The sequence below is a fragment of the Pelecanus crispus genome, chromosome 1, assembly GCF_030463565.1.
Source record: "Pelecanus crispus isolate bPelCri1 chromosome 1, bPelCri1.pri, whole genome shotgun sequence".
NCBI classification, from domain to species: Eukaryota; Metazoa; Chordata; class Aves; order Pelecaniformes; family Pelecanidae; genus Pelecanus; species Pelecanus crispus.
The window spans coordinates 150515873-150530187 of NC_134643.1; the positions used below are offsets into that span (position 1 = coordinate 150515873).

Sequence of the window (14315 nt, forward strand, 5' to 3'; positions counted from 1 at the left end):
AAATGAAAACAGTATCTTCCTGTCTCATAGGACATTGATATATAAGATTATTTAATATTGCCTAATTTTCCTGCTTTCAACAAGAAAAACCTCCTTCAGTGTTAAATATTAACAACTCACCAAAACAGGCAAACTCCCATGTTCCATTTCAAACACCAGCAACCTTAAAGTCTTGTCATACAGATTCCACTTGGTGAGATCATGGGCACTGCAAGTGAAAAAGAAACCGTAATGATACACTAAGCAAGACATGAAATCTCACCTGACCAAACAGGTTAAATGTATCCTATTTTTACCTTTATCTGATGTACAGCAAGAACTTTAAACAATTAATTATTAATTATAAGGGGGGGAAATGAAATTAAGTTTTACATGATCTAACGCTGCAACCTTTAGTCCATAGCTTTACAGTCTGCATTCCTACCACAAAATTGCAGTGTCGTGAGGAGAGGAAAAAGAAGCTTAAGCTCTGTACCTTTTCCTATACTCTATCCACACTCTCTAAGTGCCCCAAAATGTCTAAAGAACAATTTCCCCATCCTGCTTTAAAAGAGTGTTTCTCATACTCTTGAGTGTTCGCAACTCAATGTTAGACTTCTCTTTGCAAAAACAGAGCAGCCCTAGCATGCAGGACAGGTAAAAGACACATTGAGAAGAAGGCCCAACTCCCCCACCCTCTACTACCTTCCATGATAATTTACTTGGTGAACAATCCCTGGAGAACCAAGCTTTTGAGAAATCCATCTTTTAACAAAAGAAGATCAAATAAACTAAAACAAACAAAGCAGATTAGATCTGCTGGGAAAAAAGACTGCATTCACTATACCCTCTTCAGACTGACCACCAGTGTTGACAGTAAGGCAGTGCAAAAGCATCCAGCTAGGAGGGAGGCACCACAGAGAGGACCTCTGTGTCCACTCTGAAATCCCAACTCTGCAGCACACACTTCTTAGCCACATTACAGCTGATGCTCCAACCTCAGTAAGGAGTCCAAAAAGAATTCCATATCCAAGAGTACAGTTCTGTTAAGAAGAAACTAAACCTTGCAGCACCTCTCACAGGGATCATTTTCATTCTCTTGTGAAAAATCTTATTAAACCCAACAAACAAGAGCAATTCTCACTTCGCACCTGTTAGGTCAACACTTAAGTATATGGGGAAGTAAACTGTGTAAATAAACATCTCACTTATGAAAAACTGCTACTCTTCCCAAAGCAGAGTGCATCCGGGAAATTTCTCCTGCATCCGTACAAAATCCTTCTTCCTAAATTATGAAAGTTTGGGAAAGAAAAAAGAATTAGCCAGTGTGAGGCAAGGTAGCTGCAATGTTCTCTTCCCAACCAACCCACAAGCTTGAATTACTCTCCTCCAGCCCTTCCCAGTCCCTTCACCTTTAACTATACTACCCATGTCTTCCTCTACAGTAAAAAGAAAACAACATGTTGACTGCACAGAAATTTTGTGTAAGGAAATGTCCCTGTCATTAATAAACCCCCAGCAGCCTCCCTAGACTACAGTCTTGCTAACACAGAGTAAAAAGTAGCAATTAGGCTAATACAGAAGTGCTAACCCTCAGACTCACAGACAATTCATGGTCCCTCACACAGTTGTTAGGGATCTTTGGAAAGCTAACTGTTCACATGGTGCTGACTCTTCTTGCTTCCAGCTGCCAGATCACATTCAAAGATAGCTAAAAATATATTAAATACTTTCCCATAGATGCAATTGCTGTAGTTTCCACAAGTATACTACGTGATTATGGGAGATGGTATATACAACCAGGAATTGGAAGGGAGAGGTTCCAAGAGAAAATGTCTTTATTTAGATATGGATCGCACTATGAAGGAGTTGAAGAATCCCTGGTCTAGCACTTATCTTGTTTCTCATAAGTACACATTCTCCCACATTGACATAGACATCTATTTAAGACCAACAAAATAAATCCAATCTGAGGTTAGGGGATTTTTTGGCTTGACACATTTTACAATATCCCAGTGTCCAATAAAAACCTGCCAGTGTTAACTCTCATACCATGGCATGACACCTGTTCATGACGGCACAGTTGATCAGATCAGCTGCGAGCTTCTGTTGTTCAGTTCAGCCAGCAAGCTATTCATATCACCACCAGCTGTTTCTGCTTTTTAGAACTAATGAAAAACTTTGAGGGAGACTCTGCAGTCCTCCTTCAAGGGGAAAGTCACCATTTCAAATACCCCAAAGCTATACAATCTGTATTACAGACAGCTGGTTTTTTTTTTTTTTTTTGCTTTGTAGTACAAGCTCTACAGCCAAAGTGGCAGCACAAAGGGCATCTTGCATACAGTCAAATATGTAGAAGTACAGAATTATAACTTTTGGGGAACAGTCTCATCACCTACAGATCCACAGCACTTCTTAGCTGCTCTTGCACATCGTATCTTTGTCACAGCAATGGAGCAACTATGGAGCTTAGGTCAAGAATATTCAGAAGACATAAAATGACCTGGTGCTGGTGTGGACTACCTCATTTATTATTTTCCCCACTCTACTCCTACCAAAGTACTTCTGCTTCATTAAAATATAAACAGTCGATCTTTTCAGAGGCACAAACCCATCTCTGAAAGCTCTGCTCCCCTCAAGCAGAGAAACAGCAGGAAAAGAATAGTTTCATATCCCCCTTAATTTGTTTGTCTTCTTTTTTCATAGGGAAACAGTCTGTTTATCTCCTCACAATGAGTCACACTCACCTTTTGCCAAAAGCCATCTAGTAGCTGGTTAAGCTGTCCCATCAACTCATCTATCAGTTGAGTTCGGGCACTATCCACCTGGCTGTAGATGGCAGTTTCTTCACTGCAGAGGATATAGTAAGTCCTGGCGGAAGCCTCAAGAACAGACATGTCAGAGTGTTTGGCCACAATGTCTTTTACCTCTCTCAGCAAAGCATCCAAATGCTGCAAGTGATAAAAGGGGTATTATAGGTAAATTGTACAAAAATCCACTTCTGTTTTAGATACATTTCGCTAGGCCCATATATCTCTATAGGTCATACAACCAACATGAAATAAATGCCAGTCTAAGGAACAAAGGGGCAGGACTAGAGGATACAACTTTTTTTCTGGGTTTATAGCTCTTTTTCATTATTATTGTCTCTCTATCTTCCTAAAGAATGAAGCAACTGCTGTAAATTCTACTTTAGCAATACATGTCTGGCACTACATAAAAATAAAGACAAAGGTAGGGAATAAAAAAATGCCTTTCCAAAGGACAGGTGTGTCTCCAAACAATGGAAGTTGTCTCCCTCAGCAGCAGAGGATGGAGAATGTTTCAGATCATGTCAGCACCTGGGGTCTTCACTCCTAGTGAGAGGAGGTAACTTCTGCCATTCTGCTGACTCCCTTCCAGTTAACATTTTGTGCTAAAATCAACCTAAGAGTGTTCGCCTAACATTACCTCCCTGTAAACATCCCTGCTTAAGAATACATTATGCTATTTCAAGGATTTAATCTATCTGTTCCTGACCACCCCTCTCCCATCAGCAGATATACTATCTCCATTCTTATCTTTCAGTTACTATCATTCCCCAGCAGCTGGGAGTCAGTCTTCAAGGAGAATGAAACCTATTTGGTAGTGAACTCCTGGGACGCACCAGCTTAGACACATGGCACAACCCACCCCCTCTCCACCCAACAATGAAAAACCCAGGGCTGGGCCTACCACATGAAACCACAAATCATTATCTGCCAGGGCCAGTCACAGCATATCAGAACTGACAAGCACTAAAGCTTTTCTTTGGCAGACCCAAATAAAAAAGTAAAGCCTGAATAAGACCACCTTCCTCAAGGTATTTCAACAGTCTCCTGCTTGTTCCAAGTCACACTAAACTCAGTACATTGTCACAGAAATTTAATACATTCCATATGAACCGACTACCCCAATTTCTATTCACCTTCTCTGGATGTCCCTTACTGTAAACATCTAAATCATAATACTGAGGAATCTGCAGAAGATTTGCCACTTTTTGTGCATCTGTTGAATACTGCAGAGAAAAAACAGGATATGAGTACACTGTAGGAATTTTAATGAAATATTTAACATGCATTCACAGAGCAGCTGTTAGTTACCTTTGCCAAGAGCTGAGGAAGCACCATAATAAAGTGTTCAGTAATTTTGTTACAATCTTCCAATTGTATTTTCTTCTCTTTTACTGACAGAATCTGCAGATAAAGCATTTTGTTTCAATTATAAAATCTCTTAGATTTGAGTGGAATTTTACATGTAACCCAAGGTTAACTCACATACCTTTGTCTAAAGCATATCAAGGTAAGATAAAGACACTTTTCCATGAAGAAAACCAGATGCTTTTTTATTTTTTTGTTAACCTTAAATTAGATGCAAATCACTGAACAGCTATATCTTGTGGATAAAATGCTCACCATTTGTCAATAATATGCTTCAACTGGCTTTCCTCTAATGCCCATCTCCTTCAACATCCACTACTAATAAGATCTAAAGGTCAAAAGACACTGTGTCATTTCATAAAAATAAGCCATTTTATTTACAAAGATGCACCTACCACTAGGAACATGCTGTCTGGCAAAGCACATAAGGCAAAAACAATGTGATTACAGGACAATAAATAAGACTAAGATGCACTGACTTTTTTGGCTGCACCTCTGCCCACTGGAGGATGACCTTCAGCTGCTTCTCTAACCGTTGCGAGGATAATTTCAATGAGAACACTTTCATGGGCATCATTCAGTGCTGTAAGTAAATCAGTCTCCTTTCAGCATCACACAAAATAAAAATGAAGATGCAGCAACAGCTAATGTAAAGCCTACTCATTCCTCTGAGCAACTGTGGAAGGAGACTACAGAAAGAAAGATGCAATGTGGCTAAACAAACACCTAGACGGAGAGTGCTTGCTTTAATTTGAAGAAAATTATTTTCTACATTTACTGAACACAAAAGCAATTATTCCTCTCAGGGCTAAACTTTTTAGGGCAGATGGGCTCCCACAAACACAGGCAGCTTTAACAAGGCCTACTCCTACTGACTGCTATCTCGTTTAGGACAAACCTGCTTCTTTGAGTACCAAAATGCTTTAACTCACTGGGTCTACAAACTTTGATTTCAATCACACAACCACCTCCAGTTCTACTACAACAACTATTACTTAAGTTCACTTTAAAATACGTGTACAAAAAACTAATCCTTTAGGGCGTTAGACATCTATGAACTCAGCACATTACTCATTTCCTTTCCAGGCGTGAACAATAGCCCAACAATATTGCACTTCAATCAATTAATAATTTTCGATTCTTAAGTTTTGGACAAACAAACAAAACAAGTGAATGCTCCCTAAGCATTACGGCTTGATTATGCAAGTATTCTTGCAAAGTTTCTAAACTAACTTTACATAAATACAGAATACTGAATAAAACAAATATCTTGATACAAATATCACATTGGCAGTGCACTGAGCTGCATCTGCTTTGTGGCCCTTGGCGACCACAATTTGGGATCAGAGGATACTGCAGTATGGAATGAGCCTAAACTAACTGAAGGCAAAGTTCAAAAAACAATATCAAGAGATTAATTCAGACAAAACTAAGCTCTTTGCTTTCCCACCTTCTCCATCTTCTTCAGCATTTTTTAATAGAAGGGTGGTCATGCACTCCCAGTCCTTCAGGAATTTGCCTGCCCAGTCCCACAAGCTGTCTATGAGGTATGCAACATGTTTGTGTAGCTAGGGATTAAAAACACAAGCTTATAGAAGCAAATAATTAAAAGAAATACAGCTTCATATGTTCTTCTCCCATTTTCCAGTTGCAAAGCTTTGTCATTCACACATATATTCACACACAGTATTCCAACATATTTAGGTGGAGGCTAAAGAACATTTAAACACCATGTCTTCAATCTGATACAAAGCAGGAAAAGTAGGAAAAAAGCTTTTCTTTTCTCTTTTTAGGATACCTTTGTAATTTAAGTAATCTCTTTAAAACTAGCTTCTGTATTGCTTTTATATTGCTGATCATAACAACTAAAAATCCAACCTTGGGACTAGAAATGAGTCAACATTTTAAGCAATGTCTGGGAAATTCTTCACAGACAGACTCAAAACTGCTGTGCCTGAGACACTTTGGCCACACACAGGTCTGCACCACTCCAAAAGCCAAATAGTGAAGCACAGCACTTAAGCTCATAAAACTCTCAGCAAAACTACACGGTTCTTAGTCACCACAGAGCCATGGTACAGCAACCCGTATCTGCCTGCAAAAAGACACATACCAAAACACATCAGTCAGTGGCATTAGTCTTTCAGGTTGTCAGCGCTGATTCTCTCCATTAGCATGGTTGTAAATTAGTTTTAATACAACAGAACAGAAATGTCTTCATTAAAAACTCATCCTAGAGAGCAACAACATCCCAAACACCAAATGTTTCAGAGCTCACCACCAGAAATAGCTTTCAAAAAGAAGCCAACAGTTGATTTAACATGAAACCCTGGATTTAAAAGGCTTACTGAAGGGACTATTCTCCTCACCTCGCTCTCCAGGAAAAAACGTATTAATCTTTTCAACTGGTCAGTACTTGCCCCAAACTTCCCTCCTCCTTTGGGCTGAACTTCTTCATCTCCCTCATGACTAAGCAGCCTGCCAACAGAAAAGGGAGTCAGTCCAGTTCTGCCATATTCTCCTTATACACATTTGCCAATGTAACACTAATTCTGTCAAGTACTGTATTTCTTCTAAATGTCTACTTATTTACTCCAAATCACATTAGACCTTTTTATCAGATGAAAGGAAACGAGATTAGATTGTTTTCCATTATGAGAGATCTGTTATCCCTGTGGATGCAGAGACTATTTCTGACAGTTTCACGGGTACCCTGCCAGCTTTCTGGACAACAGATGCGGATTCCACAGCATTGAACGTATAATGAGGTAGGTATTTGCTTATGCTTGAAAAGGGGCTTGCAATGGGCTGAATTTAAACCTTAACAACAGAGTAGAGATATTACTACCCAACCATTATTCACATCATGGTGCATTTTGGAACTGAAGCTTCTTCAAGAAAGCATAATATCTTGCATTTATAGGAGGCAATTTACTCAACTTCACAAATACAGTGGAAAAACCATTCTTCCTCTTCTGCCTAAAGTATGAAGCACAATATAACACTTCAATTTCCATTACCCTCTTTAGCCAAAATGAGTGTGATTGTACTGCTCACAAAAAGTGCTAATCCCAAGATAAATACAGGAAGGCCATCCCTGCAGATTAATGGAAGGCCCAAATGGCTTGGATTTAAGAGCAGGACCACACTACTCAATGTCAGTAAAAGCTTAAACTTTCAGAAAGTGCTTCTGCTGGTATAATTTATGCCAGCTAAGTAAGTAACCTAAGTTAAAAATGCAGACATTGAGGAGATTTCATGCAAACCAAGAAGAATGGGGAAAAAAAAAAGCATAAGCATTTATACTAAAACTTCTACCAGTATGACCAGGGAAAGGACAGTGTCACTAACATCTCTATCACACTAGAATGAACATTTTTATGCTGGCAAAAGCGCTGGAGAGAAGAATTGGGCAAACAAGAACAAGGATGATGTTCACAGGGTCAAAGTGTCCACACTGCACTGCGAAGCTGGGTAGAAAAAGTAAAGTTATCAGGGCAACCACTTCAATGGCAAAAAGCAGCAGTGTTCTGAGAGGAAAAACACCCGATTTATGACAGAATGCTAGGACCAACACAAAAGACTAAGTAAGACTAGCAGATGTGATAGAAGACTCATCAAAACAGAAATTTATCTTCATTTGTCTTTCTGTTGGACTTGTCTCCACAAACCCCAGAATGTCAGCAGTTCAGCTAGATAGGAGGAGACAGCTAGGAGGAGATTCTGCACATGTGAGAAACACAAATCATTATTATTTCTGAATTTTTCCCTACAAAAGTCTTGCCAAAGTATTTTTATGTTCATTCCTCTTTTTAAAGCAAAATTACTTCTCTCTGCCGTAGAGACAGAATATTTATTTCTTCTCTTTTTAGCACGCCAACTCCATTCACTTCATGCAACCATTGTTATAAGAAGCCCATTTATAAGAGTTCCTCCTGGGGAAGATAAACCCTGTACTTCATTAACCTGACAGAAAATTGGGAGGGCTTTTTAATCTGCTGCATCTCTCATTATTCAAAGCCTTTACAACGTATAAGGCAACTTCCAAAGGGAGAAGAGGAGGCCATTTTTGTGATTAATCACCCAACACCAAAGCTATGGAAATCCAGCAGATGCCAGGTGATGAATTAGCTTGTAAGAAGCAAAGCAACAGGAAAAGAAAGTAGAAAGAAAGGAGGCATGCTCTCAACATAGCATGGCATCTGTGGATCAGTCAGTTGTTTCATATTCTCTGTGTTAGTCTTGCAACTTTTCTCATGCCTATTGTGCCAGGGCCGTGCAGGAGAACAAATGATTACCCCCAGACAGCATTTCTCTTCTGATTCAGCAGAAGAAAGCACATCTACTATCCTCGTGGTACACGCTTCCAGCAGAAAAATGAATGCTTAATGACCCTTTTAAATCCACCCTCATTCTGAAACAAATGAGAATATGCAAGAAGTAGGCGTGCAGGCAGGCAGGCAGAGATACCTTTTATAAAGGAATTCCCCAGCTGCTACTGCAAGTGGACGGTGTGCGGTATAAACAAACTGGTATAATGTTTCACAGTCTTCAGCTGATAACACATCCTCGCAGTTCCTAGGCAAAAATAACAACGGAAGTTATAGTTCAGGTTTATCTGCAAAGAATATTATCCATGCTATGTCCAGCTTTTACTAGACCTGATTCTCCATAGCTGTGCAACTTGTTTACACAGCTACATTTTTGTAGGACATATCTAAAAATGCTATCAAACAAAATTAGCAGCTTTCTTTTACTCGCTTTGTAGAGAAACAGAGGTCTGTGCAAGCCATGATGAATCAGGCCCATTGCATGGACATGAACATTAATTTAAAGTATAATTAAGGTTGATTAACGGTCATGGTAAAAAGAGTAATAGTAATAAAATAGGAAAGTCATGCCTCTACTTTATGCTTAGATATTCACCACAGAAGATAATAAACAAGAAGAAGCCTTCATTTTGCAATACAAATTCTTTTTAAATGATTTATTGCAGCATTTTAAAACCTATATTTTATTACACTAGGCTTATACAGAGTCACATGTAAAAAGAAATCAAAACACATTCTTGATAGCATGCTTTTGACTGTGACCTATCTGCACAAACACACTCAAAGTCACAATTTTTTTCATTCAGCTACACATCTTGAGAATACCACATGCCAACTAGTAAACCTAGAACACTCTGTGGGAGGTAGAAATGGTATTAATATCAATCTTTTACAAAAAGGAAACTGAAGCATCAAGGTTGAGTAACCCACCTAAGAGATACCAGAGAAGTGAAGCCCAAAGCAAGGATTACAGTTTCAAAATGCCTGCTTCTTACTGCCATAGCAATGTCATTGGACCAAGCTACTTCAGAGAATGAAAGAGCAACATATGAGATCCTTACACTTACTACAGCCAGGTGAGGGGAAAGGTTTTTTTTTTTATTACTGCACTCGGTCCTCAGGTAGTAACAGTTCAAAACCATTAACAGCGGTGGTCCAATACCTTCTCTAAAATTGAGGATTCATGCTCTTCATTTGCTGGGAGTGATGTCTTACAAAAATTAGCAGCCCTACCTACGCTTGCCTATTTGTCTCCAAACCCGTCGCATCCTTTAGCATCCTCCCAAGTCACAAAGCCCCAAAACATCCTCCAAGCTGACTGAAAAAAAGTGAGCTCACATTAGATGAGAGTATCACTGGAGTGTCCATTGCAACTATTTTTTAGCACTGTCTGGGATTTAAAATTAGTAGGGGGGGAAAACCAAAAGAAGACAGCACTCATTTCTCAAAGCCAATACCCTCTCATTTATAGAAGCTGATATCCCATGAATTTTAGCTTTACAATGTATTTACTCATGTATCACTTGAATTTTTCACATTTTTTTTCCAAGGTTGCTTACAATGGTCACCGGAACAGTAAAAAGGTCTTTAAATGAAGTGCTGATGTCTCCAAAAGTGATGGGTCAATCTCTCAAGATAATGCTTGCCCTCAACCAAAAAGAAAAGTTGCCTTACATACTTCAGGCAGCTTTTGGTGGCCTCTTATCATGCAATTCCCTTGAGTATATATTTGCAGTAATAGGCCATATAGAAAGTGCTCTGAGTATATATTGTGAAATCGGCATAAAGGAAAACATTTATGTGACTCTTATTCGGCCATCTACAAAATTGGGGAAATAGAGTAAAAACATGTTTATTGAGGTTAAACAGTAAGAAATTGAAGGAGGTAACATGGTGCATTAGAGTACATGAATAAGCATTGGCGTGTCCTGTGAAGCCATCAACTTCTACAAGTTTAACAAGTGAGAGGAAGACAAAGACTGACAACAAATTGCACTTACAGGACTAAAAATACATGATATAGCAAGTCTTTACATTAAAAGGCTATGGGGAATTTACTGAAATAAACTAGCAGTCTGACAAGGTTTCTTTCATTCTGTTTAATGTCAATGTATTATTTAGTTCTTTTAAAGCACAAGTTTCTCTGAAGCTGCCCTTGTCATTTTCTCTCTATATATTTTTAAAAAACTGTGGTTGAAAAGGAAGAAATTTCTATACAAACATACCGTGATCTAGAGTGGGCCAACACAGAATCACACAACAGCTGAGGATGGACAGCACCTCTGGAAAACATCTAGTCCAGCCCCCTGCTCAGAGGAGGATCAGCTACAGCAGGTTGCTGAGGGTTGTGTCCAGTCAGGTTTTAACTATCTATATAGTCAGAGACTCCACAACTTCTCTGGCAACCTGTTCCAGTACTGGACAACCCCCACAGTAAAAAACGTTTTTCTTATGCTTAAATGGAATTTCCTGTATGAACGTGCCAGTCAAATGTACCCATTTTTTAATCTTTGTATTTTTTATTCTTTATATTTTAGGTTTTCTCTTCTTAGCACATCCATGGAAATAGTGAACGCAACATCTGTGTGTCTCTATTTAAAAAAAATTCCTTGCTTAAATCGTTCAAATAGCTCAGGAACATGCCTGCCATCTCTTTGGGTAGAAATTAAGGACTCTGCCTTTCCAGTACAAATGAAGCTGTCTTTCCTTAGAAATTTCCTTTCCTTAGGAAATGACCTGGGGGTCCAAGTTGAACATGAGCCAGCAATGAGCCCTTGCAGCAAAGAAGGTTAATGGGTATCCTGGGCTGCATTAGGAGCATTGCCAGCAGGTCAAGGGAGGTGATCCCTCCCCTCTACTCAGCACTGGTGAGGCCACGCCTGGAATGCTGGGTCCAGTTCTGGGCTCCCCAGTACAAGAGACATGGACATACTGGAGAGAGTCCAATGAAGGGCCACGAAGATTATTAAGGGACTGGAGCACCCGTCCCATAAGGGAAGGCTGAGAAAGCTGGGCCTGTTCAGCCTGGAGAAGAGAAGGCTTGCGGGGGAAACTTATCAATGTGTGTTAGTACCTGAAGGGAGGGTGCAAAGAAGATGGAGCAAGGCTCTGCTCAGTGACAGCACCAGAGGCAACAGGCACAAACTGAAACACGGGGAGTTCCCTCTGAACATCAGAAAACACATTTTTACTGTGAGGGTGACAGAGCATTGTCACAGGCTGCCCAGAGAGGTTGTGGAGTCTCCATCACTGGAGATAGTCAAAAGCCATCTGGGTGTAGGCCTGGGCAACCAGCACTAGGTGGCCCTGCTTGAGCAGGTGGGTTGGACCAGATGACCTCCAGAGGTCCCTTCAGACATCAGCCATTCTGTGATTCTGAAATCCCAACCTCCTGGTTTTTAACTTTATCTTCAAAGAGGCTAGGAATTTGCCCCAGTTACACTAATCTACAGCAGTGTTATTTCCTAGGTCAGATGCAATAGCTCTGGCCATGTATGAAGCACTCCCTAATAGCACAGAGGCAAAGGAGGGGAAAACATCCCATTTTCTTTGCAGCACAGGCTGACAGACACTCATGACACCACTTGAGCACCTGATTTTTCTTTTTTTTTCTTTCTTCAATGGGAGGGAATACCTGTATGTACTATTATGACTTTTCACATACTGTTCAACCACTACTTTCTGTGATACAGTCAGGTTTATACTCATAACTCCCACTCAAATGAGTGCTTAGGGGTTTTACTTGCCTCTGGAAGTAGCAGCACTTGACTGCACCTGCTACCACTACCACTAATACTACCACAGTAAATGGATGCCTTTCTTTTTTATATGCATAAGCCAATCATCAAACATTCAAAGAATACTTCAAATACAGCAATAATACTGCTGCAAATTTACAGCCCTCAGAATGCCAAGCAACAGATAAAGGTTAAGCCAGAAGTGCCTGCCAGTGTTGAGGTGCCTAAAAATAAACAGGCATGGCCTTCCACATACCAATGTCATGACATACCATTTTCTCTGCACTTCAGTGTGACATGTCATGAAGAAGAAGTTGGGATATTCTAGCGGGAGACTGCAGACCCATTTTGTTCTGCCTATGGCACCAGTTGCAAGATTTCATATCTTGCTTTTTGTTCCATTTCCCTGTATGCAAGAGACATGACTGCTGGAGTCGCCTCTCGTCGTCTGTGTTATTGCTTACACGAAGGATAACCATCAAAATCACAACAGTAAAATAAAAATGCACCTGAAGCACTTTTCAAAGTTTTGCCACCTTATTCTTTTTGGTTTTAATAGCTGTGCAGGGAAAGATCTGGCACACATTATGGGGACATTGGTAATCCAAGGTATAGCATCTCAATCAAAAAAAGAAATCTGTTAATTTTCCATTTAAAATTAATTCAAGTTAAACATCCAAATCTGCAAATACATTCTAAAACATTATTCATGCACTGAGCACTATCAACCAAAAAATGTATGTTAAAAAGTATTCTAATGTTTGAGATAAAATTTTTAAGTAGAAAAATCAGCTAATTTGTTCTGTTATCTCCCTCTTTCTACCCTGCTGTCATTGCAGGTATTTCAAGACCACACCTTGGTGATCAGAGAGATGATAACATGGTTGCCACTACAATGTAACAAGAGAGTTTCCCACCCACTTTAAAATAGGACTAGCATGTTGCAATACACTGTGATTCTATGATTATGCTGTGACAGAACGCAAGAAGATGCACGTTAAACAGATGCTGTATGGTATGCTGTTTATGGTTAAGAAACATAACCCTAGGAGGCATGCAATTCTTATTTTTTCTTGTTAACTCTTCAGACAGGAAAGATACTATTTCAGAATAGATCTCAAGATTCTTGAATAGAGGTGCATGATGGCAGAAAATTGCTGAAGGTAACTTCCAAGAAACCATAAACCTGAGAGGATGGAAAAGAGGAGAAGATAGAGGGCAAAGCACATGCCTTTGTTCCATTTTGGTTTCACTTTTGTTTTGTTTGGAATAGGCTTGACAAAGCACTACCGTAACTCCACCTCAATAGGGATGTGGTGGACTGGGAGGAATCACAGAAGAGCTGTGAGGAGCTCCATGCCATCCCCTTTTGATAGTACCTAATCTGCTACAAGCAAGTTACTGATGCTAGAAGTCAGAACTGTGCAGTATAATTTGCTTCACTGCTTCATATGCTACTTCTATCAACTTCAAGATAAAGTTTCTTTGTTTTTCCTAAAAGCCACTAAACAAGACAAAGGTGGATAATTTCCTTATTTGTATGCAAAGCATGTCTCTCTCTTCAGCTTCTTTTTTACAATCACATGAAAACATTTTTTATAATAGCATTTAAGCCTTCAGTAAACTTAACTGTTTTTCTGCACAGTGGCTTGTCTGAATAACCTTGGCAGATACAGTGCATTTGCTCAACAAATGTCAATTTCTCCTCTGAAGTCCACACTTAGATATGAACTAACACTACAGAATCACAGAGTTCAACTCTGCTGACACTGATTAACTTGCCATGGGATATCTACATCTCCCACTAGAACTAGTAACATATATTATTTGCCATGGCATCCTTTGCCAAATCCAGTTTTCAAGTTTCTCCTACAGTGTAGCCCCTCCCTCTCCAAACTGAAACATCCTTCCCAGTCCACTTGAGAACTGGAAGGGAGACTAAAATTTTTAAGCACAACAGTGATGTACCCCTACTTGACTTGGGCCTCCTGTGCTAAGCATGACACTGGGAACTTGCAAGCCTCAGTTTCTTGACTTTTAAGTTGGATTAACTCTGCTGACCACTGTCAAAGCACTGTGGTAAGAATTAA

The 14315-nt window shown here is 39.6% G+C and overlaps 1 protein-coding gene across 1 annotated transcript in view; it reads right to left on the reverse strand.

The window, feature by feature from the left end:
* LOC104028164 (cohesin subunit SA-2) overlaps positions 1-14315 on the reverse strand; it is a 65182-nt gene that overhangs the window by 17125 nt on the left and 33742 nt on the right. The window contains exons 13-21 of the mRNA XM_075716144.1: positions 8628-8735; positions 6527-6635; positions 5608-5725; positions 4637-4740; positions 4101-4193; positions 3926-4015; positions 2727-2930; positions 1188-1264; positions 121-208 (exon numbers count right to left, since the gene is read on the reverse strand). Of these exons, the coding sequence (XP_075572259.1) occupies positions 121-208; positions 1188-1264; positions 2727-2930; positions 3926-4015; positions 4101-4193; positions 4637-4740; positions 5608-5725; positions 6527-6635; positions 8628-8735 (991 nt within the window). The remainder of the gene's footprint in view (positions 1-120; positions 209-1187; positions 1265-2726; positions 2931-3925; positions 4016-4100; positions 4194-4636; positions 4741-5607; positions 5726-6526; positions 6636-8627; positions 8736-14315) is intronic.